We start from the raw sequence: 25,165 nt of genomic DNA, 5'->3' as shown, positions 1-25,165 counted from the left end.
TGCACTCTTTTGGGGTCTTCCACCATAAACATATAAGGCCCTTGAAATAAGAAATGAGTCATTATTCACATTTGTACACAGGGTGTTAGTTCCTGGGTCTGGTTCATATAGAGTGCACGTTTCATGAATAATGAGAAACAGAAGTCAGTACCCTGAGGAAATTATTTTGTGTTTTTTTCCCTGTGTTTCCTACTCCAACTAGGCTGCACTCCGTGAGTGCAGGGACCAGGTTTTTCAATAGTATCTGCAATATAGTAGTTGCTCAACAATTTTCTTACCTGAATAAACGATTATATGAATGAATCAATATGGGGAAGTTACTATAGAGGATGATGAAAAAGTTTCCTAAAGGAGTTGATGGGCTTGGTTCAGCTCTCTGCCACCTCACATCGGGACTTCCAAGCCATAATGAAGCCTGATATGCATGTTTTAATCTATTTTTTAATGGTTAATTTTTTACATTTAAAGTGGTTGCAAAAATATTGAAAAAGTTAAAAGTAGGTATACTTAAACTCACATTCTTTTCTTTTCTTTTATTAATTTATTTTTTAAGTAGGCTTCATGCCTAACTCAAGTGGGGCTCAAAGTCAAGGGCTCTGAGATCAAGTGTCACATGCTCCACCAACTGAGCCACCCAGGAGCCCCTAAACTCACATTATTTTAACTGCAATATTTTATTTACACCCAAATCAGAATCTCTTATAATTTTACTTTTCTAAGGACAGAGTCCCTCCTTGACCCAACTCAATCAGGCTTCTCCCTCTTCTTGACTATGTTCAACTTTGGCCTAAAGGACTTGAACAAACACTAACATAGCATCTAACAGCTCAAGGGCCATCCCTAGGATGACCCTAAGTGCCCGTACTGCCTGCCTCAGAAAAATCAAGGCTGCCAAAAGAATGTACCATTCGTTCCAGAAACGCCTGAAGATAGGGACCCTGTCTGTATGGTAGGGTAGGAGCCTAGCTTCCATAAGGGCCAATTAGCAAACCCAGATGGGTTTCCCAAGGACCAACTCTCTCATCCAGCTTTTTGTAATTTTTCACTTCCCTGACTGCTGAAGTTTCTGCCCTTCCCTCTCCCTACTTCCTCATTCTCCCTTTAAGATCCCCAATACCTCTGCAGAAAATGGAATGGAGCTCAGCTCCTTCCCCTACCATCAGTAGTTACTGAATTAAATCAGTTTTCACTGCTTTAATTAATGTCTGGCTGTGTTTATCTTTAACACTAGTTTAGTAGAAGTAAACTCATCACTAATGTTTTCAGAATTTTCTTTGCCTGTTTCAACTGACAGAATTGCCGTATTTGACAATTTCTCTTGACTAAGTGAAGGTCTTAAATATTAACTTTCAGCTTACTGATCGTGTCTTTAAAATTCTTATATTTAGTAAAAGATTTTTTGCATTAACTTTGTTTTAAAAAAAAATGCATTGAACTATTACTTTGATTACTAAGCCTTTTGAACCCCTTTATATTTCACACTTCCGCCCCCGCCCCCCGGCTCTCTGGAGTCGCCGGAGCGCGGGAGGACCTTCCTAGAACAATCGGCCACACGCAGGCGCAGCGCGGGAGAGGCGGATCAGGCGGAATCACTTCCCGGAAGCGCTATACCCGCCCTCAAACGGAACCAATCAGAGGCTGCGTCGCCCCCGCCCCGCGTACTCTTGCCCAATTAGATAGGAGGAGCGGAGTCTCCGCTCTGCTTGGTCTCAGCGAGGAGGTGTGGCTTACTCTTTCTCCGAAGTGCGGCAGGCTTGGAGCCCCTGCAGGGAGCGGGGGTTCTGTGTTGCCTTGAGTGGCTCTGAATCTCCCCCGCCCCCGAAATGGCGTAAAGAGGCTCTCTGGGGTTGGTTCCGGCAAAACCAGGGCAACTGGAGCGTCCCATGAGCCTTCCGCTGCACCTGCCCGGGTCCTTTAGGGCTCTGCTCCATCGTCTTCCCTTCCTGGTTAGAATGGGTCACAGGTGTTCAGGTAATCCCTTCCCACATTGACTTGGGCTGACTTTGTGTCTTAATCCATTCAGGCTGCTATAACAAAATACCTTAGACTGGCTAATTTAGAAACAACAGAAATGTATTTTTTCATGGTTCTGGAGGCTGGGAAATCCAGGATCAAGATGCTGGCACGTTTGATGTCTGGTGAGAAGCTATTTCCTGGTTCATAGATGGCAATCTTCAGTGTAACCTCACATAGTGGAAGGGACAAGGGAGCTTCTCAGGCCTTCTGTTATAAGGGCACTAATACCATTAGTGAGGGTTCTGCCTTCATGACCAGATCACCTCACAAAGGCTCTACCTTCTAATACCATCACCTTGAGGGTTAGGATTTCAACATCTGAATGTGGTGGGGACATAACCATTCTGTCTTTAGCACTCTGTAAATAGCAGAATCTTGTGAAAATGATGGTGTGTGAGTATAGGAACTCCATCACAAAAGATAGTGTGGTTTCCATCTTGCTCTCTTGAATCACTTGCTCTGGGAAACCAATTACTCTGTTATAAGGACATATCAAGTTAGCTCTATGGAGAAGTCGATGTGAGGAACTGAGGCTTTCTTACCATAGGTAATGTGAGGGCACCGTCTTGGAAGCCCATCCTCCAGCTATAGTCAAGCATTCAGATGACTGAGTTCCTGCTGACAACTTAACTGGAGTCTCATGACAAGTCCTGATCTAGAACCATACATCTAAACCATTACTAGGTCCCTGACTCACAGGAATTGTGTGAGATAAATATTAACTGTTTCAAGTTGCTAGCTTTGGGGATAAGTTGTTACTCGACAATAGATAATATGAGGGATAGGTCTCTGGGAATGTACGGAAGCACTCAGGAAAAGGAAACTAATATACACAAAAAGGTATATTTTTTCATGGATAAGAAGGATAAGGCTGGTGTCCATGTGATTCACTGAAATTTACTTGTACACCATCACCTAGAGCAATTGACTCTATGGAATAGAGAAATGGTCTTTTAAAGACTCAGTTTGGGCACCAGTTGAGGTTACCTTGTGAGGTTGGGGTGCTGTTTTACAGGATACAATAAGTTTCATACCAGTGGACAATATCTGCTGAACTTTCTACCAACCAGGAATTTATGGGGCAAGGAAACAAGCGGTAAAAGTGGGCACTACTTTTTGTAATACCTAATGATTTACTTGCAAAATTTTACTTCTTGCTTTATCTCCCAAGTTCTGATGCAGGGGTTAGATCCTTATACTTTGTCATCATTGTTGGGTCCACAGAGACCAGGAAATAGGTGGGACAATTACTTTCTGCTTATCTTTAACGAGGTCCTCAGGGAATTTGGTCCCAGTGGCCATGGAAGCCACTGTAAATACCTATTTCTAATTCCCCCAAACATCCTTCTCTGCACAGAGGGCTCAGGCAATGAATTCTGCTTCTCACTCACTCAGGATCTACCAATATTTCCAATACTTTCCAAACCTTATAATAAAGAAGAGCATTGGTTGGTTCCTCAAAGGTGAAGAAAACTTGCGGTCAACAGTACCAACTTCTTCCAGGTAAAATTAGAACATATATATAGGACAGGAGAATATATATATGAAGTTAATTTATATGTATAGTTACTAATGAGGGAAGTTGTTTGAAGAATCTCTCTTGTTAACTTTTCCAGATCCAGGGAGTGGTAGAGTCCTGAATCCATCAACTGGAACTTGAGATACACTCAGTAATAATCAACTGTTTTACTTGTCTCTGCGAGCTACAAAAAAGTGGGAGAAAGCCTGGGAATTTTAAAAGAGACATACACGGGGCGCCTGGGTGGCACAGCGGTTAAGCGTCTGCCTTCAGCTCAGGGCGTGATCCCGGCGTTCTGGGATTGAGCCCCACATCAGGCTTTTCCACTATGAGCCTGCTTCTTCCTCTCCCACTCCCCCTGCTTGTGTTCCCTCTCTCGCTGGCTGTCTCTATCTCTGTCGAATAAATAACTAAATAATCTTAAAAAAAAAGAGACATACATAATGGCAGAGAAGGGCTTTGTTTGTGTCTGTGTTATACCTGATAAAACTTTAAAGAATAGTCCAGTGGGACCAGGGTCATCCAGGACTGGGAGTTGGAGGTTGAGGGTGTAGAGACTAGGGGTGGATCCTGACTGAGCAATTCTAATACAGGTTTCATTAACATGACCATGTGGGTGGAGCTTGGATTGTTGTTTCCAAAGCCACAGCTTCTAGGTTTCTGAGCTCTGCTTCTGTTCTTTGCATCTGTGTCCAGCCCCATGAGAGGGGCAAACGAGTCCAGGGTCTCTGAGTTCCTCCTCCTCGGGCTTTCCAAGGAGCCCCAGCAGCAGCACCTCCTCTCCGTGCTCTTCCTGACCATGTACTTGGCCACGGTCCTGGGAAACCTGCTCATCCTCCTGGCCATCGGCGTGGACTCCCGCCTGCATGTCCCCATGTACTTCTTCCTCGGCAACCTGTCCTTTACAGACATCTGCTTCTCCTCCACCACTGTCCCCAAGATGCTGGCCAACCACATTCTCGGGACTCAGACCATCTCCTTTTCCGGATGTCTCACACAGATGTATTTTGTATTCATGTTTGTGGACATGGACAATTTCCTCCTGGCTGTGATGGCCTATGACCGCTTCGTTGCCATATGCCACCCCTTACGCTACTCAACAAAGATGACCCAGCAGCTCTGTGCCCTGCTGGTCGCTGGGTCATGGGCCATCGCCAACCTGGATGTCCTATTGCATACCCTGCTGATGGCTCGACTCTCGTTCTGTGCAGACAATGCCATCCCCCACTACTTCTGTGATGTGACGCCCCTCCTGAAACTCTCCTGCTCCGACACACACCTCAATGAGATGATGATTCTGACCGAGGGTTCTCTGATCATGATTGCTCCATTTATTTGCATCCTGGCTTCATATGTCCTTATTACCTGTGCTGTCCTGAGAGTCCCATCCACAAAGGGAAGATGGAAAGCCTTCTCCACCTGTGGCTCCCACCTGGCCGTGGTTTCTCTCTTCTATGGCACCATCATTGCTGTGTATTTCAACCCTTTATTCTCCCACTTAGCTGAGGTAGATGTAGCAGCTGCTGTGATGTACACAGTGGTGACCCCCATGCTGAACCCCTTCATTTACAGCCTTAGAAACAAGGACATAAAAGGGGCTCTTGGAAAAGTGGTTGCTGTGAAATTTTTTCTACTTGGTAATGAAATGGGCTAAGAAAATCTTGAAACTAATTTCTAAGAAGATCATATTTGTTTTTTCTATTGTGCAAAACTTAGCCGTTGTCATTTGTAAGAAAATTAATCTAGTTTCTGTCTTGGGAGATGAAACTTGATATAGTCACTTCAGGTTAAAGATGGAAAGAGAGAGGGCGCCTGGGTGGCTCAGCTGTTAAGTGTCTGCCTTTGGCTCAGGTCATGATCCCAGGGTCCTGGGATCAAGCCCCACGTCGGGCTCCCTGCTCAGTGGGGGGCCTGCTTCTCCCTCTCCCACTCCCCCTGCTTGTGTTCTCTCTCTCAATGTCTCTCTCTGTCAAATAAACAAAAATCTTAAAAAAACAAAATAAATAAATAAAATCTAAAAAAAAAAGATGGAAAGAGAGACCCTTTTACCAAATAACCTATTAGAACTGTCAGTGCCCTCCAGCCAAAACTCACTAGGAACATATATGTCTTGTTGAATAATTCTGGTTTATTAGGCTCACAAGGGAGAATACATAGCATGGGGAGTAGTGGGGCATCTTAGTAGGAAGGTGGTAGACAGGGCATGCTAAAAGACTTGAGTTTGTGTGAGGTGAATTTAGTGAGGACTTAAGGAATTGGGTCTGTGCTCTGGATTACATGTGTCACATATTCCAACTGAATATCTGAAAATATTTTATCTAGGAGAGGTGTCTGGGTGGTTCAGTTGGTTAAGCATCTGACTGTTGATTTCCGCTCAGTGCATAATCTCAAGGTTGTGAGATCGAGCCCTGCATTGGCCTCTGTGCTCTGTGGAGAGTCTGCTTGAGATTCTCTCTCCCTCAGCACCCCCCACCCCCGGCTCCCACTCTCTCTCTCTCTCAAAAAATTTTTAAAAAATACTTTATCTAGGAGGAGGGAAGACTAGACTAAGGCCAAAACTGTGATTGGCAAAGAAGGAGCAGTGACTCATATCAGCCAGCATAGGGGGACGGGGTTTGGTCTTTTTTGTGACTTGGACAGTGTTTGTGTTTTTGTGTTCAGACATGATTACAGAGTAGTCTCTCTTTGTCTTACTCCGTAACGGTCACAGAATGGCCTTGTGTGGTACTGATATTCTCTCTGTTCATCAGGAGACCACCAACACCTAGCTGTGAATGTCCTGAAAGCTCCTGCATGTCAGGACTGATTTCTTTCTCACAACAGAGACATAGAGATAGGAACACATCTTACTGGAGGGCCAGATTGGTATTGGGGCAGAAAAGGGAAGGGTTCATTTAGGGCTCCAAGAAGCCCTAATTTTGCCATGCATTCAAGCTAATTATTTTTTATCTTCATATCTGAGCTTTCTGTGTCACACAATATTACAACAGGAACATGGGTAAGTTAAACAAGAAATATCTTCCAGGAGGCGCCTGGGTGGCTCAGTCATTAAGCATCTGCCTTCGACTCGGGGCCTGATCACAGGGTCCTGGGATCAAGCCCCACATTGGGCTCCCTGCTCCACTGGGAGCCTGCTTCTCCCTCTCTCACTCTCCCTGCTTGTGTTCCCTCTCTCGCTGGCTGTCTCTCTCTGTTGAATAAATAAATAAAATCTTAAAAAAAAGGAAATATCTTCCAGAATCTCAGCCATGTCAATCACCTGCATCTTTTTTTCCACTCTGCCTTCAGTTTATGTCAGTGCAGAGATATTTTATAAGTTACTAATTTATATCCTGATTTTCTGCTATAATTTTGCAATAAAGCCTTTCTAAATTGCTGTATTGTCTCCACAATTTTATTTTACTGTACTTACATATTTCCATCAAGTTGCTCCAGGAAAATATGCTCCTAGTAATTCTGTTTCTAAAATAAAACATAAGGGAAATATACTGTTTAAAAGTATAACTAAGTTTATTTTGAAAATGCAGAACATAAAAATCTGACCAATATATGAAACTGGTTAAAACATTACTTAACAGGATGCTCTGGATTTTGAGAAACAAAGAGGAAAATAGTGTAGTTTCCCTTAATTTCAGAGAGATAGGTAAAGTGACATCTTGTATAAAACTGAGATAATTCAGAATCAGAGGATGTTTCTGAGTTTAACATGTGATTTTTATATTGGTCATATTTGTGTATTGATATGCTTGCGTAATGGAATAAATGGCAACATTTCAATTTCTAGTCTATATATCCAAGAGCTCTTCATAATAAGATAGAAAGTACCTGTTCCTTGACATTTTGAAAGAAACCACCAGCTTTTGTTTCATGTACTTTGGTGCTCTGTTGTTAGATGCATGCATGTTTATAACTGTATTTATTCCTGTCTTATCCTTTTATCAATGTCAAGTTTATGGGCATAGAGTTGTTCATAATGTTAACTTTAAAACGTCAGTTATTTTACTAGCAAAAAATGGGTTTGTTTGAATAGGAGAGAATTGCAATTTGGAACATGCAAGCAATGGCAAAACCATAGGTGATCCCAGAAAACAAAACCAAGCAAGGACTGCTTTTTTATAGAGAAAGGCAGGGAGCTGGGAGGGGCTGTTAAAGGAAAAAGTCTATTGGAGTAAACTAGGAGTTCCAAAGTGTAGTGCCTCCTGATTGGCTGAGTTGTAACTGTCTGTCATTGTCTGGGTTCTTTGCTGGGCAAGGAGAAAACCTGTCTTCCGCCTGCTGAGGTAGTCAAATAGCATCTACTCAAAAGGCTTCTTTTCCTGTTGGGTCTGTAATTGATGAGGAGTCTCCTCGTTCTGGCCTCCCTACTCCATTTAAAGTGGTTTCCTGGGGTACCTGGGTGGCACAGTCATTTGAGTGTTGGACTCTTGATGTCAGCTCAGGTCTTGATCTCAGGGTCCTGAGTTCAAGCCCCATGTTGGGCTCCGTGCTGGCTGTGGAGCCTACTTAAGAAAAAAATAAAGTGAAGTTTCCTTTATTAATTTTCACAATAATGTTCTCTTGGTGTCCTTTTCATGTCCAAAGGATTCATAGTGATTACCCCTTTTTCATTTTTTTTTTAAGATTTTATTTATTTATTTGACAGAGAGAGAGACAGCCAGCGAGAGAGGGAACACAAGCAGGGGGAGTGGGAGAGGAAGAAGCAGGTTCCCAGCGGAGGAGCCTGATGTGGGGCTCGATCCCAGAACGCCGGGATCATGCCCTGAGCCAAAGGCAGACGCTTAACGACTGAGCCACCCAGGCGCTCCCCCTCCCTTTTTCATTTCTGACTGTAGTATTTGTGCCGTTTCTCTTTTGTTAGCTTGGCTAAGGGTTTATCAATTGTATTGAACTTTTCTAAGAATCAGCTTTTGATTCTGTTGGTTTTCTCTATTGACTTCCTGTTCTTACTTTCGTTGATTTCTATTGTTTTTTTTTTATTATGGATTTTCTTCTGTTCACTTTGGATTTAATTTCCTATTCTTTTGTAGATCCCAAGGTAGAAACTTAAGATTATTAACTTTAAATCTTTCTTTTCTAACGTATGCATCCCATGCTATAAATTTCCCTCTAAGCATTGCTTTCACTGCATCCCACAAGTTTTGGTAAGCTGTATTTCCATTTTCATTTAAGTCAAAATATTTTTTAGTTTCTTGAGATTTATTCTTTTACCTGTCATTTGGAAGTGTGTTGTTTAATCTCCACAAATATTTTGGTATTTTCCAGTTACCTGTTATTAATTCCTAGTTTAGTTTCACTGTGATCTGAGAGTATACTCTGTATGATTTCTGTTTTTTAAAATTTGTTAAGGTGTGCTTCATGGCCCAGATGTGGTCCATCTCGGTGATGTTTCACATGCACTTGAGAAGAATGTGTGTTCTGCTGGTGTTGGATGAAATAGTCTATAAATGTTCAGTGAAGTGTTGGAATTGAAGGTGAAATTGGAGCGGGCTCAAGAGAGAATGCAAAGAGGGGCACCTGGGTCGTTTGTCCATTAAGCATCTGCCTTCAGCTAGGTTCGTGATCCCGGGGTCCTGGGATCGAGTCCTGCATCAGCCTCCCTGCTCAGTGGGGAGTCTGCTTCTCCCTCTCCTTCTCCTCCTCCCCCCTGCTCTCTCTCAAACAAAATCTTTTTTAAAAAGAGAGAATGGAGAGGATGAGACCCACCCTGTCAACTAAGATAAAAGCACTGTTTTTTATTAGCTATATAAAATTCTACCTACTTATTAATTTAGGTTATGTTTAATTTTCAGTACTTTGATGTTCTATTTTTCCTTGTATTGAGAAGATAAATTGATGGGACATGTAGTAATAATTTTTTTTAACATTGTCACAGTAGATGGCTGCTACTATTCCTCTTTTGCCAAGCCTAACATTTACACACACACACACACACACACACACACACACACACACACTCTGCTCATGTATTACACCTAAAATGACATTTTGTTCTTTGAATTTATAATTCTTAGGTTACTAGTAAACCTGAAGATTCTTTCATACTTCTTGTAGCCATTCAAGTTTACCTAAAAATTATCTGTTCATGTCTTATTAGAATATCCCCTTGCTGCCCCTTTCCTCCCCATCTCATCCATCCGGTCTCAGTTTAAAGGCCACTTCCCCGGAGTCCTCTCTGGAAAATCCATTTGTAACACTCTCCTAGAATCCTTTCCTTCCTAGTACTTGTTAGCGTGGAGCTGTGTATGTATTTTTTAATGAATTTCTGTCCCCTCTCCCCCACCTCCCACCCTAAGAAACTCCATGGGTATGTTGCTTCCTTTTACAGCCCCGGGCCTTTTGCTCCATCTTTAGGGGATGCATGCCTTCAATTTGTGGTTGCTGCTGGAATCAGATAGCTGGTCCTTCAGATGTTCTGACCCTTGCTGCTCTATTGGAAAACCATTCATTGTTGTGTGCTTACTGTTTTTCATTAACTGGTTGTCAGCTCCTTCCCAGTGCACTAACACCTTCCCAGTGCACTCCTGTTTGGGGATGCTGACCCTGGGCATCCTGCTCTGAGCTCAAGAGCAGGAGTGAGGAACATTCTGTTCTAGACCCTCCCGGGCCAGTGCAGGTAGGTCAGGTGGCCCAGGCCCCAGCCTCTGGGGACAGTAGTTGCCCATGACTTTGACTGCACAGGTCCTTATCTGCACCACAGCTCAGGGCACCGAGGGCACCGAGGGCACCTCCTGGTGTGGGGAGGGGGTTTGCATTGTGGGAGTATCACACACCAATAGGCCTTGAGGACTGCGTGGTCAGATTCTTTCATGGGGGACAGAACAGTCTTGCCCCACAGACTTCACTGCCTGGCAGCCAATTAGCCTTTGTTTTCTAGGTGTGATAACCAGGCAGACGCCAGCCAGTCTTCTCAAGAAATAAGAGAATAACATTGCTGGCAGCCAGTTTTGGCCCCAGTTTTTAAGGGTACTGTAGGCTCGAAATACAAAGCTGATAAAGGACAGTTTGTTTTTTTTTATGTGTGGCCTTTAAGTGTTTGAATTAGGACTCAGGACTGAACTATATCATCAGAGGTCCTTCTTTTTTAGTATGCTTTGAACCCAAGCAAAGCTTAGAACTACATGTTTTAAAAATAACAAAAAAGATGGGGCGCCCGGGTGGCTCAGTCGTTGGGCGTCTGCCTTCAGCTCAGGGTGTGATCCCGGCATTGTGGGATCCAGCCCTGCATCAGGCTCCTCTGCTGGGAGCCTGTTTCCTCCTCTCCCACTCCCCCTGCTTGTGTTCCCTCTCTCGCTGGCTGTCTCTTTCTCTGTCAAATAAATAAATAAAATCTTAAAAACAAAAAACAAAAAAACAAAAAAAGAACAAAACTATTATTTGTGGGTGGTATAATTTTGAACCACAAATTTAGAAACTGAGAAACTACTGAAAATTAACAACATTCAATGAGGTGGCTAGTTTCACAAATATATAATTAAAAATAACTCCTACGTAAGAACAATAATCAACTAGAAAAATACAATGAAAAAGCCATTTACAGTAACAAAATTATACAGAACTTACATGAAGAAAATTAGAAAAATTTACTCAGGAATATAATACTTTAGTAAATGGAAAGGCATGTTTCTGGATGGGAAACAAAATTTATAAAGCTAACAAGTTTTCCCAAACAGTTTATAGGATTAACCTATTTCAATCAAATACCAATGTAAAACCTTAGGAAACCTAAAAGAGAAGCAAAAACTGATCAAGAATCTTTAAAATAACACACCACAGGATCGGTCCCGTGAAGGCACCGCTGGCCTTGCCTCTGGGCAGACAAGTCAGGAAAGTCTGGGTATCAGGCGAAAGAGAACAAATATCCACTACAATGAAGACACTGGAATCTTGTCTCCTTGAGGGGCAATGTGAGCTAGCCACTGGAGACAACTGCTAAAAATAAAACACTACTTGTGAGGTAGTGACCACCCATTGCCAAGGGTCTGATGACTGCTTGGAGGGGACTTAAGCACATGGTAAGGTTATTGACCAGTCATGGGTCTAAGCCAATATCTTCCTCTTCCTCTTCAGGCTCTTGGATTTCCTTTGTAGGCAGGTTTTCTTCTTGGCTCATCAGAGGGACAAGATTCTGAAGAGCTTTTCCAGTAACGGGGCTGGGCCTGAGCGATCCAAACTTCTTCTGGCAATGTAAAGGCATGAGTGAGCTGTCTGAGCAAGCGCTAGACAAAATACAGTAAGAACAGGAGACACTTTAAAAGTACACTGTGAAAAGTAGGCCCATAAAAGTCACTTTTCACTACAAAATGCAAACGTTATCGAGATCAATTATTTAGATCACATAAAAATGACAGAGTAAGCATTTGACATTCAATTGCTGTATTTTCCTATATTCCAAAGTAAACAATCCCTTGCAACACTCAAGCTTTAACAGGGTATTCTTAGAAGGTTATGTGAATTGCTAATAAAAGCTATTGGCTTAACAAATCAGTAGTTTGGTTCTTTCAGGGGAACACAGTTCCAGATAAGGACCTTTGCATTATTATTTTTTTCTCAAGTGTGAATTCCTATGTGGGGGAAAATGGATTCCTTTCCGTACACTGAGTCACTGTACACCTCCTTGCAGGTGAGTGGCCTCCAGAGTCACATTCAAAGCCATTTTGGGAAAGGGATCTGTGGCCTATACATTGTTGTGTAAATTCACAAAAGAAAGCTCCTTAATCCAAAAACTGTGGATGCTAACTGAGGTATAGCCCTTGACGGTGTTTTCTTCCCTGGGAATTTTCTAAAAACTTGAGGTTTTAGCCAAGATGGGTATTTATCCAATTTTGGCTATAATGAGGTTTTCACATATCTGTATCTTTTCAGACAGCCTGGGAGTTCAGAACTCCTTACGAAACATTTCAGGTTGAGGCAGGATCATCAGACCTCTCTTGATCCCATTTCTGCTTTCGGGTCTTACATGCCGAATGGGTTTTTTCATGCCGGGTGCAGTTGGACAGCCGACCAAATCTTCTCCCACATTTTTTGCAACTATATGGCCTTTCAGCCTCATGACTCTGCAGATGAAGCACAAAGTCTTTGTTCTCTGGGAAGGTTTTCCCACATTCTGGACACTTAAATATCTTCTCCCTTATATGGATTCCTTCATGGCGACTCCGATGAGAGTTTTGACGAAAGTTTTTGCCACACTGAGAACACGAATAAGGTTTCTCTCCTGTATGGATTCGCTCATGTTTATTAAGGTTTGTTTTATGATTGAAGCTTTTCCCACAGTGACTACAGTCATAGGGTTTTTCTCCAGTGTGAGTCCTCTGGTGGGAAATAAGGTAAGAACTTTCATTAAACTGTTTCCCACACAGTGGACAAGTGTACCATCTTCTTGTTCTCCGATTTCGGGTAAGTGCAATCACATTGATATCCACATATTTTGAGAGTTCCTCTAGTGGAGTATCATTTTCAATTGTAACTAGAAGATTTCTCATTTTCCTTTGCTTGGGAATAGATGTATTTAGTCTGTCTTTATGGCAATATGGAGATTCCTCAGAGACCACAGAACAATCCACTTCATCACAATCTGAAGTCTTTTCTCTATGATCATCATTCTCTACAGTTTCCTTCTGAAGATCGTCACTCTCAGGATTCATGTCATTGACTATGGAAACAAAGAGAATTTAGTAACTTTTGAGGGATATGACACCAGGCAGGACAAAACAAGTTAGATTTCTCATCAAACAATAATCTTGAGTGTCAGAAATCTGAGGACTAGCAGATAATCATTATCAACACTCCTTTTCCACTCTTACTGTGGGTAGAATATATGACTGATTAATCTTTCTATGCAATGTGAGCACACAGTCCTTTTTTTTTTTTAATGAAATGATTGGGACTGTACTGAAAGATTTCATGTTTGCTTCTAAATAGGCACTAATTACTCAACAAGTGCATACTGATCTTATTATATTCTGTGTAGAGCGGTGAGCTAAGGACCAAGAGATGAAGGACATAAATACTAAAGGGTACCACTCAAGCTCTTTAAGAGGCTAGTAAGTGAACAGTAAGATGAGTTATTTCTACGTTTTCACTACATTAACTATTATGGTATTATAGGATTAGATAATACTGTAATATCCTCTATAGTGAAAAACTGGGAACAATTCAAATGACCAAAAATAATGAAGGCATATCACACTCACTCAGTGGGTGATTATTTGGGCATTACGGTGATTACCACAAGTAATAAAACTAAAGTATGGTAGAAATCAATGTGGTCTTTGTAGGGGAGGAAGGGGAGTAGTAAATGGGCAATGGGCACAAAAGGGACTTCTGGGGTGCTAGGAGTTTGAGTGGTGGTTAGGCAAAATGTGTACATTTTTGTGAAAATCGGAGGTGAACACTTATGATTTGTAGACTTTTCTGTATTTATACCTCCAAAAGAAGTCTGTAAAATAACAGATTATAAAGACTAGATAACAAAGTAAAAAAGTATGCCGTGAAAAGGGGGGTGGTGACAAGCGACTCCCAAAACTCTGGGCAACTTGCTGAAAATAAAGGGTTAAATCAACCACTTCGGTATGTGGCTGACCACAGCCTGGAATATGTGTCTTTGCTGGAATTTGCAGTTTCATACCGAAAGGTGTTTTCTTTTTCATTCACTCCCTTAGATAATGAAATGCTGGGTCAAAGCAAACGGCAATATTTATCACAGCTCTTAACAGATTGCCACACTTCTTTCAAAAGAAGCTTACCAACTTTTAATACTGTCATCAACATGTGGGTATCAATTTTACCTAATCTTGCCAGCATTAGACTGAACTTAAAAACACTTAATGGGTATAAAACGGTTTCTCATTGTAGCTTTTTTTGTACTTCGTTATTACAAACTAGCAATTTATTGGGCTGAGACTTTTATAAATTTAAATAAATTTTATATACTGCAAATCTTAATCTCTGTGTCAATCACTACTGATGTAAATATTTAACTGAAGTCTTTCTCTGTAACTCCACAACTTAAAACCATAAAAAAGTATTAAAATCTGATAAATTTTCTATTTTCTGGCCATTCCTTTATGACTTATATTTACACTTAACTTTTAATACATTTGGAGCTTAGTATCACACTGCGTTTGTTTGTAACATGTGTAATATTGGTAAAAATCAGCCAGAATATCCTTTTTAAAAGTTTGACTCTTACTGTATTTACAGTATAAATAAATTTGAAGGGCACCAATATCTTTACATGATTTTAGTTTTTGCATTTAGACTTGTTTCTCCAATTTATAAGAATCTTCTATATTTACTGATAAAACATCTGTGGTTTACTATTTTATTTTTTTTAAAGATTTTATTTATTTATTTGACAGAGAGAGACAGCAAGAGAGGGAACACAAGCAGGGGGATCTAGAGAGGGAGAAGCAGGCTTCCTACTGAGCAGGGAGCCCGACGCAGGGCTGGATCTTAGGACCCCAGGATCATGACCTGAGCCGAAGGCAGATGCCTAATGACTGAGCCACCCAGGTGCCCCTGTGGTTTACTCTTTTATAGCCATTCTGAATGACACCTTCCATCATTCTGCGTTAAGAATGCTATTGTTATACATTCCCTATCCACCTACTTTAAAACTATTAAAGATGTTTTTGTTGATCCTTTTAGATTTTTCTAAGTCCAAACCATATTTTGGTTCCCTCCCTTCTCAGTATTTATTCTTCTTATTCTTTTTTTAAGGATTTTATTTTTTAATTTGAGACAGAGAAACAGCGGTAATGAGAGAGAGCACAAGCATGGAGGAGAGGGAGAAGTAGGCTCCCTGCTCATGGGGCTCGATCCCAGGACCCTGGGATTATGACATGAGCCGAAGGCAGATGCTTAACCCAACTGTGCCACTCAGGTGCCCCAATATTTATTCTTCCTAGCCGCTTATCTCTTTGCTTTATCCAGTTAATGATATTAATAATGACAGCAGATTTCCCTATTTTGTTCTTTTTTCCCGCAGATTTTATTCATTTGAGAGAGAGAGCGCACACGCGTGCGAGAGAGCATGGGCGGGGTGGGGGGGCCCAGGAGGGGAAGTGCAGAGGGAGAGGGAGAATCCCAAGCAGGCTCCCTGCCTAGCGTGGAGCCCAGCATGGGGCTTCATCTCACAGCCCTGAGATCATGACCTGAGCCGAAATCAAGAGTTGGACGCTCAACTGACTGAGCCACCCAGGAGCCCCAGTGTACTAATTTTTAATGTAAAAATTTTTAGTAGCTAAATATGATTCATATGGTTCAAAAATCTAAATATGAAAAGGTATCTGCTAAAAAGTCTTACTCCAGTCCCTCTCCCTATCCATTCTACTCATCACCCAGATAGGTACCAGTTTTTATTAGTTTCTTTTTATTCTTCCATTGTTTCTCTAGATAGATCTTCTTTCTCCCCTCTTATTACATAAAGGGTAATATACTATGTATATGTCTGCTAATGCTTTATTTTGATCATTATATTCAAGTGCATGGCGCTTACCATGGTGTGCTGTGTAGACACAGCTTATTCAGCCAGTCCCCTGCAGAGACACTTGGATTGTCTTCAACCTTGATTCCACAAACAATACTACAATGGACAACCGTAATTGCATATTATTTTGAATGTGTGCTATTAACTGAAGGTTAGATTCTCAGAATTGGGACTGCTGGATCAAAGGTAAATGCATCTTTAATATTGGTAATTGGACTCCCATATATAGGGAGTGTACCATTCTGCACGTCCACCAGTATTATACCTGTCTCCCAACAACCTCACTACCAATGTGTTAAATTTCTGATTTCTAGAAATCTGATAGATGAAAAAAGATGGTAACTTGGTAGAAGTTTACTCTGCATTTCTAATTATGAGTAGGGCTGGATATCTCTTCATGTGTTTATGGGTCATTTGTATTCCTAAGTGAATCTGTTAGGGCTTTTTCTTGGTGTGCAAAGTAGGGTATGATTTGCCAAATGGCTGAGTGGTCCCAACACCTTTATAAGCTCCTTCCTCTCCACTGCTCTTCTTTTCAATTTTCCTGGTGACTCGTATTTATTTTTCATTTTTGTATTTATTTCTCCAATTGTATTAGAGATCAGATTATCTAGTTCCAGGGGGAAAAAAATCCTACTGGTATTTTTAAAGGGATTACATTCTCTTCACAAACCAACCTGGGGAGAACTGACGTTTTAATGTTAAATTTTCCTAGTAAACATGGTATTTCTTCCCATTCTTTCAAATCTACTTCTGTGTCCTTTAGAAAAAGTGTTTTGAAGTTTTTCTCATAATATCTGCATATTTCTTTTTTTTTTTTTTAAAGATTTTATTTACTTATTCGACAGAGATAGAGACAGCCAGCGAGAGAAGGAACACAAGCAGGGGGAGTGGAAGAGGAAGAAGCAGGCTCATAGCGGAAGAGCCTGATGTGGGGCTCGATCCCACAATGCCGGGATCACGCCCTGAGCCGAAGGCAGACGCTTAACTGCTGTGCCACCCAGGCGCCCCAATATCTGCATATTTCTTAAGTTTATTTCTAGGTGTTTAATCTTTTTTGTTCCTATAACTTCTAAGTGACTGTTTGCATGTAAGAAAGCTAATGATTTCCATAAAATAATTTTTCACCCCATTGCCTTACTGAATGCTCTTATTATTTATAATTTTCAGATACTTTTTAGGGTTTTCCAGTTACACAATTATATCACATGTAATAGATGGTTTATCTGTTTCTTAAATTCTTACACATCTAATTTCTTTCTCATTTAACTGCCCTGGCTAATACCTAAAACACAATATTGAATAGTAGTAGTGATAGTGGGCTTCATTGTTGTAGTTCTAATTTTAGAGGGAATGCCTTCCAGTGTTCCCCATTAAACAGATGCAGACTGCATCTGTTCCATTAATGAAGTATCCATTAGTTACTATTTTGTTGTGTTCTTCTGAAGGAGTTTGCACTTTGTCAAATATCTTTTCAGTAACTGTGAAAACGATAAGATTTTTCTCCTTGTTATTATAAAATAGATTATATTAATAGACTTTTTATTATTAAATCATCTTTGCATTTTTGGAATAAATCTTACTTGATCATGACCGTTTTCTTAATCAGGTTGTGGTATCTTTGTTACACTAATTTCATGAAAAGAATTGGAAGTTTTTCTTATTCTTTTAACTGAAAGTTTTCATCGCATTTCAATGGTCTAATTTTTAAAGATTTGTAAGAATTTTCTGTGAAACTGAGTCTGGTCCTTTCCCTTTGTGGGGGGCTAGGTTTTTTTTTTTTTTTTTTTTTTGACAATTCCAATTTCCTCTTTGGAAATTGATTTATCTATTTCTGTTTAAATCTTTCTACTTATTAGTTCCTCTATTTCTAACTTACTCATTTTTTTTTTAAAGATTTTATTTATTTATTTGACAGAGAGAGAGACAGCCAGCGAGAGAGGGAACACAAGCAGGGGGAGTGGGAGAGGAAGAAGCAGGCTCCCAGCGGAGGAGCCTGACGTGGGGCTCGATCCCAGAACGCCAGGATCACGCCCTGAGCTGAAGGTAGACACTTAACGACTGAGCCACCCAGGTGCCCCTAACTTACTGATTTCTAATTTTGTATCTACTAATACTTTCTTCCTGTTTTCCTTTATTTTATTTTTTTCCCTAACTTTGAGCCAGAGGCTTAATTGCTTTCATTTTTCTAAATTAATATGTGTTTTTAAGGCATAAATTTTCTTTGAGTACCACTTTAGGTTATGCTACAGATTCTGAAACATGGTATATTCTAGGAAAATTATGTAATTTTTTAAAATTTATTTTTCTTTAAAGATTTATTTATTTGACAGGGGCGGGGGAAGGGAGGGAGAGCAAGCAAGCACAAGCAGGGGGAGAGGGAGAGGGAGAAGCAGGTTCCCTGCTGAGCAGGGAACCTGACAGGGGCTCAATCCCAGGACCCTGGGATCATAACCTGAGCTGAAGGCAGACTCTTAACTGACTGAGCCACCCAGGCGCTCCTAGAAAAATTGTGTAATGTTAATTTGTATTTCCTCTGTAACCCAAGTTTACTTAATAGTTTAAGCATTTCTCAGTGAACTTTTTTCCCAGTTTCAGTATTACTTTCTAGTTGTACTGCACTGTGATAAATCCTATTGTGTTATTTCTACTTTTTGGAATCTACTGAGTCTTTGTTGTATAATATATAGTTAATCTGCATCAATCTTGAAAAGGCTTATATTCTCTTACCACAGTAGAGGGCAGATATGAACATAGGAACTATCTCTTTGAAAATTTAAGTGTTCTATATTTTCAGTTGTTTTATGTGATTCATTTGAACTGAGACACACATTCTGTCCTCCTCTGCCAAGGATTCTCCTGTGATTCCTATCCCCACAAGGTGTCATTTCCTTACATTTTTCCTTTCCAAACTACTTAATGTTACTATTTCGAATGTCAGCTATATACTGATGACTCCCAAATCTCTACATCTTTACATGTGACCTCCAATTCCTAATGTTCAAGTGCCCAAAGAATAATCTCACCTTATTTCCTATCATGGATTCAATCTCATCTACAATCGAATCTATCTTCTTCCAAACTCTGCTCCTGGGCCCATATCCTATCTTGACCTTGTGATAGCTCTTTATAGCTATAATGGTTTCATAATGGTTATCTTTTTATGTTAATGACTTATCTTTTAAAAACAAATTGGAAGCTTTAGAGGGCAGGAATGGAGCACTATGTATCATTTTAACCCACTGATAATCAACTCCAGAATCCAGCTCTGCCTAAGGACAAAGCAAGTAGCATTTATTAAATGTTGGTTTAAATCATCAGCTTTGGGGTATGGGTGAGGATTGGGCCTGAGAGCCTCAAAGTCCATGACCAAAGTGTTCCTGGAACTGGCACATACCCACCAACCAGTCACCTAAAATAAATGCTAGTTTTACCCAAGACTGAGAAAAACTCAGCATAATAAATCTGATCTGTTTATGCTTATCTCTAAAATAAGAAAACATTAGAATTGCCTGGCTGGCTCAGTTGGTAGAGCATGCTTGTTCTCAAGTTGTAAGCTGGAGCCCCACGTTGGGAACAGAGTTTACAATCAATCAATCAATCAATCAATCAATCCATACACACACACATATATATACATATATATAATATATAAAATCTTAAAAAAAATATTACATAGAATAACTTGTGGGAAATGAAGCAGGCTCTCTTTGTACCACACTACACTCACCACACAGTGTAAGACAACTACAGAGTTCAACAGTCGTGGATTTGATTTTTGTTACCCCAGGCAACTCACAAAACCCACCTTCTGCTCCACTTCAGCCTCAGAAGCAAACAGCCCTGAAGGCAAAGTAAAAAATATTAGGTACTCAGCAAAATGATTTTTGAGGGCTCCTGACTCTAGGCTAGCAGTATATGTGTAGAGAAAGGCTGAATCATCTCTCAGCAGCTTGCTGCTGCCAGATGAGTTCATACATAGTATTCTCATTTCTTTTTTAACCATTACTGGGAAATAAGCACAAATGAAGAAGACCCCATTCACCAACCATATAGAAAATTCAATGAAAATTTTTTGAGAAATGCAGGAAGAAGGCAGTATAATTCGGGGCTAAGACTGTAAGCTCTGATGTTTGAATCCCTGAGTCCAAATCCCTGCTCTGCTACCTACTGCTGTGTGACCTTTACCAATTTCTTTTCTGGTTTTCTTTCTTTCTTTTTTTTTTTTTTTTGGTGGGAAGGAAAGCAAAGTTTATTGAGCAATAGTATGAAGCTCCTGAAGAGGGAGAGGACCCAAGAGGGTTGCCCAACCTTTAGCAATTTCTTAACATTTTTCTGCTTCAGTTCCGTCATTTGTAAAATAGTAGTTAATTCTTATACTCTACCTTTGTGAGAAATGTATGTGATAATAAATGCATGCAAAGCACTTGAACTAGTGCCTCATACAATAATGGCACATGGGTGCTTAATAAGTGCCAGATATTATTCCCATCAATAGTTGGATATATTTTCATTCATACTAGTAGACTTCATAACTACTGGACATTAAGAAAAAAAAAAAAGACTTAGGGGCGCCTGGGTGGCACAGCGGTTAAGCGTCTGCCTTCGGCTCAGGGCGTGATCCCGGCGTTATGGGATCGAGCCCCACATCAGGCTCCTCTGCTATGAGCCTGCTTCTTCCTCTCCCACTCCCCCTGCTTGTGTTCCTTCTCTCGCTGGCTGTCTCTATCTCTGTCAAATAAATAAATAAAATCTTAAAAAAAAAAAAAAGACTTAAAAGAGTCATGGGTCCAATGAAAACACTAATTTAAAATACACCTGTTGGGGGGCGCCTGGGTGGCACAGCGGTTAAGCATCTGCCTTCGGCTCAGGGCGTGATCCCGGCGGTCTAGGATCGAGCCCCACATCAGGCTCTTCCACTATGAGCCTGCTTCTTCCTCTCCCACTCCCCCTGCTTGTGTTCCCTCTCTCGCTGGCTGTCTCTATCTCTGTCGAATAAATAAATAAAATCTTAAAAAAAAAAAAATACACCTGTTGGGGGACTAGCGCTGAATCCAGAAAATGGACTCAGAAACAATTTGCCTGATTTTCTATCTGTTTGAATATCTGATGTCAGTACATCAGCTGCAGGTCTTGCTTACCAAGACAAGTCTCCTCCACCCTTGCTGCCCTAAAGATATAGGAAAAATGGCCACCACAGCTGGTACAGGCTCTGCCACAAGGCATAGAACAAAAATTAAACATGTGTGACCATGTACTTAGCTAGTGTTCATCAGGTCCTTAAAAAGTCTGACAGGGGCGCCTGGGTGGCTCAGTTGTTAAGCATCTGCCTTCGGCTCAGGGCGTGATCCTAGGGTCCTGGGATCCTGCCCCGTATCGGGCTCCCTGCTCCGCAGGGAGCCTGCTTCGCCCACTCCCCCTGCTTGTGTTCCCTCTCTCGCTGGCTGTCTCTCTGTCAAATAAATAGAATCTTAAAAAAATATATGACAAAATAGAAGAACGTGCTTCTTCCATAACATTCAATATGAACACACAAGATTTCTTACCCAGTAACATCATCTCCCCAACATTGTCTTCCTTCTCTGAGGTGGGCTGTTGAGTAGCATCCAGGCTCACACATTCTTCTTGGGAGTGAAATACATTCAAATCCTCAAGGACCACCAGTTCCTGAAAGAGCAATAGGCCCCCTTCCTCTTAATAACAGAGGTTCTTTGGTTCTTTGACAACTCTGTTGGCAAAAAAGACTGAAACCCAACGATCAGGGAAGGGAAGGTCAAAGGGGTCTATAAATTCCACGCAGATGCAGCATGGACCAGATGGCCAGGCTGAGAGAGGAGCCAAAGGACGAGCAGAAGAGAAATATCCAAGGAGGAAGTGAAAAACGAGCCCACTCTCCTTACTGACTCCCAGAGTGTGTTTTTATACATGGGCTGGCTGAGCAGGGAGCGCTGAAAGAGCAGAGAAGATGATGTACTCAAAACAGTGAACGGGAAAACCAAACCCACCTCAGGCTCAGTTTTCAAATACAGAGACACTGTGTCCTGTTTCTGCTGGATTCCTTCTCTGGGCAGAAGCTTCACCATGGGATGAGGTTGCACTGGGTAAAGAGGAAGCTGTAGTTAATGGAAAAATCAGTGATTCTAATATGGGAACCCTAACCACACCTTAAGGCCACACTGTCCTCACTCCTTCCGAAGGCAACTTATGGCTTTTTCTGCTTCTGTGAGCCCAGGAAGAGTTCAAGCCATAAACCACAGGGTCTTGAACCTATATAGGGTCTCCTCATTATGAAAAGAATGATTCTCTTAAGAACTTTTAAAATTCCCATTACTACTAAAGGGAAGGCTGGAGGAGCGTAATGTCTGAAGATGCCCACAACAAGCACAAAATTTCCAAAATTCCACATAAACTGCAGTCAATTCAACAATTCATCCACATTTCTTTATCCTAAAATGATATACACCCTCCCAATGTTTGGGTAAAACTGACACTACGTTTACTCTCTGGGTTTACACACACCCAGCAATCCACTCGAACTCCAGCTTGAGAAAAAATACTCCCTCTCCCCAACATGTTGACTTATTAGAATCAACTTTTTTCAATACCCACCATCCTAATTTGAATTCTTACTAACATAAAAACCTATTTCAGCCCCTAGTACCATTCCCTTCTCTGCTAGTGAAACAGCATGTGCTTCTTACGTCTGTTCTGAAAGTTTGAGCTCACATCCTTCATAATAACCAAGGTCTCCTTGACTTTCTGATTGGGCTGGACCAGGCTTGGCTTGGGCAAGAAGGTGAGGAAGTGCTCCAGAACCAGCTGGTGGATGGTCTTGGGCCCACTAGTAGCATCTCGAAGTAGGTCTTGGCCCAGCTTGGAGTCTGGAGGAACTCTCAGTATAAAGGACCGCTTTGGCTTTAGGGGCATTGGAACCACTTTTGCAGCCATCGCGCCTTGCAATCACACACCACACTCGTTTTGCAGAGCTTCAGGAGTCACCTCTTACTGAAGGAAATCTGTCAGAGAGCCGAGCTGCAGACGAGAGAAACCATGGTTTACCCACAAAACCAGGTCCAATACACGGCCCGGATAGGGAGGCCACATGAAATTTAAAGCGGAAGGAAAGAAAGAAGCTGGGGTGAGGAACTCCTAACTGAAACGGAAGGCCCCTGGACTAGACACTCATAGCAAGGCCTGAGAGGACGCTCTGAGAACGAAAGCCGAAGGATGTCCAAACCCCAGGGGTCATCCTGCTGAGAAATATGAAGTGCAAACTCCACTGGGAAGAGCGGTTTAACTCCTGCTGGCAGAAAGAACAACGGGCTAGAAGATAGGAAACCTGAGGTCCAATACCGAGGGCAGCTGCTTAGAAGTTGGCCTGGCCATTGAATGAAGCCGTAGTGCGCACCTTGGACCGCGGGTCCCTCGGATGCCCTTCGGAGGGCAATTGATGGCTCAAGGAGCAAACGCAAGGCCGCACGAGAAGTCCATACAGGGCCTGCTGACTCCTTTCCGCCGTGAGAGCCCTGTTGAGAGCGGCGAGGGACATCCCAATAGGGCCCAGCTGGCCAGGCCCATTCTGGAGCCTCTCCCACCAGCCAAGGGTACCTTTATCACAAAGCCCAGGCGGCGACATTGCCCGGGGTACGTTCCTGGCTCCCTAGCCGGCCAGGCTTCCCCAGCAACGGACCAAGCTCTGCTCCCCAGAGGCCACCTCAGCCTGGTTCCCGCCCTCGCGGAGCCCCTCACCTCTCAGGGGCTCTGTCGCCCCTGGGCGCTTGCAGGGGACGGCCCAGAGACCCCGGCGCAGAGAGACCGGGAAACCAGGCGCGAGAGGCCGAGCCCTCCCCTCGCCCTTCGGAGTGTCCTCACAGGCCGCCGGCGACTATTGGCGTGAGGCGCCGTCAGTTGGGGAGGACCGCCGGGACACGGTGCCTTCTGGGAGGCTGGGAGCCTTGGCAGCCGTTACGTCACAACCGGTGTCTCGTTTCCGGTGCGGAAGCCTGGTCTCCCCGCTCGGAGCGGGCGGGCTGCGCTTGAGAAGGCGATGCTCGCGGACGACATGCAAAGCTCTCAGCGCCAGAGGGAGAACGGGCTGGCGGCAACCGCTGTTTCTGTGGCTCGGTCTGGGAGACGGAAAGCAGGACGCTGGCTCCAACCCTCCGCGACGGGCTGGCTCCTCTCCAGGTACTGGGGGTGTGGCTCCATGGCCTTCTGGGAAATGTAGTTCGGCTCCAAACAGGCAACGGGAGGCCGACCGGCGAGGCGGTTGGGGCAGGACAGTCTCCACCCCCACCCCCCCACCTCCCGCCTGGGGCTCGACCGGTAGTGGGCTGCCTCTAGGACAGGAAGACCTGCGAGAATCTGCGGCTGTTTCCGCTGCAGCATCCAGGGTGCGTCGAAGGACCGCTGAGGCGGTGAGTGGGTGGCGGGTCAAGGTCTATGCCTGGTTCTGGGTCCTGTCACAGCTGTCTTTTCCGGTAGGGGCGGCCCATAGGTCAGAACCGAGCGACCCTCCCCTTCCCCGCTTGCCCTCTTCTAGCTTGGGGTCTGAACGGGCCATCTTGTTTTCTTAGAAATCCTAGTGATCCTTCTGCAGTCGCCGTCGTTTCCGTCCTCAGCGTCTCAGGGAGTCCTAACTGCCCTTTCTCCCTGCGTTGTTCCCGTACTCGGTTCATTCCCCAGTGAGGCACTGATCAGGGTTGTGACAACCCCGGGGCAGGGATTGCTTTATTCCTGTATGTGACGCCAGCTTCCAGCTGGATGACCAAAGTAAAAACATAAATGGATGTTTTTTCCTTAACGCTAACTATAGGTGACTCATATAGCCATGGTTTAAAATATGTTACAGACTTGTGTCAAAACTATATGTTACCAAAAGTTTTTCTAAAAACAAAGGATACTTGCTTTTCCAGACATCAAAAACCAAAACAAAGCAAACAATAACAAAAACTCCTTCAATCAAAGCAGTATGGTTTAAACTGGAAGTAAATAGAACAGTAGAAAAGAATAGTAAGTGCCGAAGTTGATCTGAATGTACGTGGACCTGTATGAAAGGATAGCATTTCAACTTAGTGTAAAATAGATGGTGCTAGCAAAAATTGTCTATTCTTCTGGAAAGAAAGAAAGACTCGTGTCCTTAT

At 42.5% G+C, this 25,165-nt stretch overlaps 2 protein-coding genes across 4 annotated transcripts; one reads left to right on the top strand and one right to left on the bottom strand.

Annotated features, from left to right (window-relative positions):
* The first annotated feature begins 1,728 nt into the window (after positions 1-1,728).
* On the top strand, positions 1,729-6,911 carry LOC123783709 (olfactory receptor 1F1-like). Of its 3 annotated transcripts, none has more exons than XM_087853254.1 (3): positions 1,729-1,971; positions 3,412-3,519; positions 3,633-6,911. In XM_087853254.1, the coding sequence occupies exon 3, from the start codon at positions 4,236-4,238 to the stop codon at positions 5,187-5,189; it is 954 nt and encodes a 317-aa protein (XP_087709380.1). In that variant the 5' UTR covers positions 1,729-1,971; positions 3,412-3,519; positions 3,633-4,235; the 3' UTR covers positions 5,190-6,911. The 3 variants fall into 3 exon arrangements, with proteins under 3 accessions (XP_087709380.1, XP_087709384.1, XP_087709386.1); XM_087853258.1 differs by having other exon boundaries at positions 3,374-3,519; XM_087853260.1 differs by lacking the exon at positions 3,412-3,519.
* Positions 6,912-10,987: 4,076 nt separating this feature from the next.
* On the bottom strand, positions 10,988-24,149 carry ZNF200 (zinc finger protein 200). Its single transcript, XM_045784464.2, has 5 exons — positions 23,772-24,149; positions 22,724-23,054; positions 22,028-22,119; positions 21,569-21,689; positions 10,988-13,184 (listed from the first exon to the last, which is right to left on the bottom strand). Exons 2-5 carry the CDS (start codon positions 22,968-22,970, stop codon positions 12,433-12,435), a joined length of 1,212 nt encoding a protein of 403 aa, XP_045640420.1. The 5' UTR covers positions 22,971-23,054; positions 23,772-24,149; the 3' UTR covers positions 10,988-12,432.
* Positions 24,150-25,165: the final 1,016 nt, after the last annotated feature.

The sequence above is a fragment of the Ursus americanus genome, chromosome 2 (assembly GCF_024610735.1).
Source record: "Ursus americanus isolate L20-20 chromosome 2, mUrsAme1.1.p, whole genome shotgun sequence".
Classification (NCBI taxonomy): Eukaryota; Metazoa; Chordata; class Mammalia; order Carnivora; family Ursidae; genus Ursus; species Ursus americanus.
Note: the sequence above shows the minus strand (reverse complement) of the source record. Positions and strands in the feature narration are given on the sequence as shown.

What these genes read in the sequence shown, in the direction of transcription:
- LOC123783709 (XM_087853260.1), top strand. Translation starts at nt 4,236, where the DNA reads ATGAGAGGGGCAAACGAGTCCAGGGTCTCTGAGTTCCTCCTCCTCGGG.
- ZNF200 (XM_045784464.2), bottom strand. Translation starts at nt 22,970, where the DNA reads ATGGCTGCAAAAGTGGTTCCAATGCCCCTAAAGCCAAAGCGGTCCTTT. An exon ending in CTCAAACTTTCAGAACAGAC is followed by an intron (nt 22,120 to 22,723) that starts GTAAGAAGCACA and finishes CTCTTTACCCAG; the next exon opens with TGCAACCTCATCCCATGGTG. An exon ending in ATTTGAAAACTGAGCCTGAG is followed by an intron (nt 21,690 to 22,027) that starts GTGGGTTTGGTT and finishes TTGCTCTTTCAG; the next exon opens with GAACTGGTGGTCCTTGAGGA.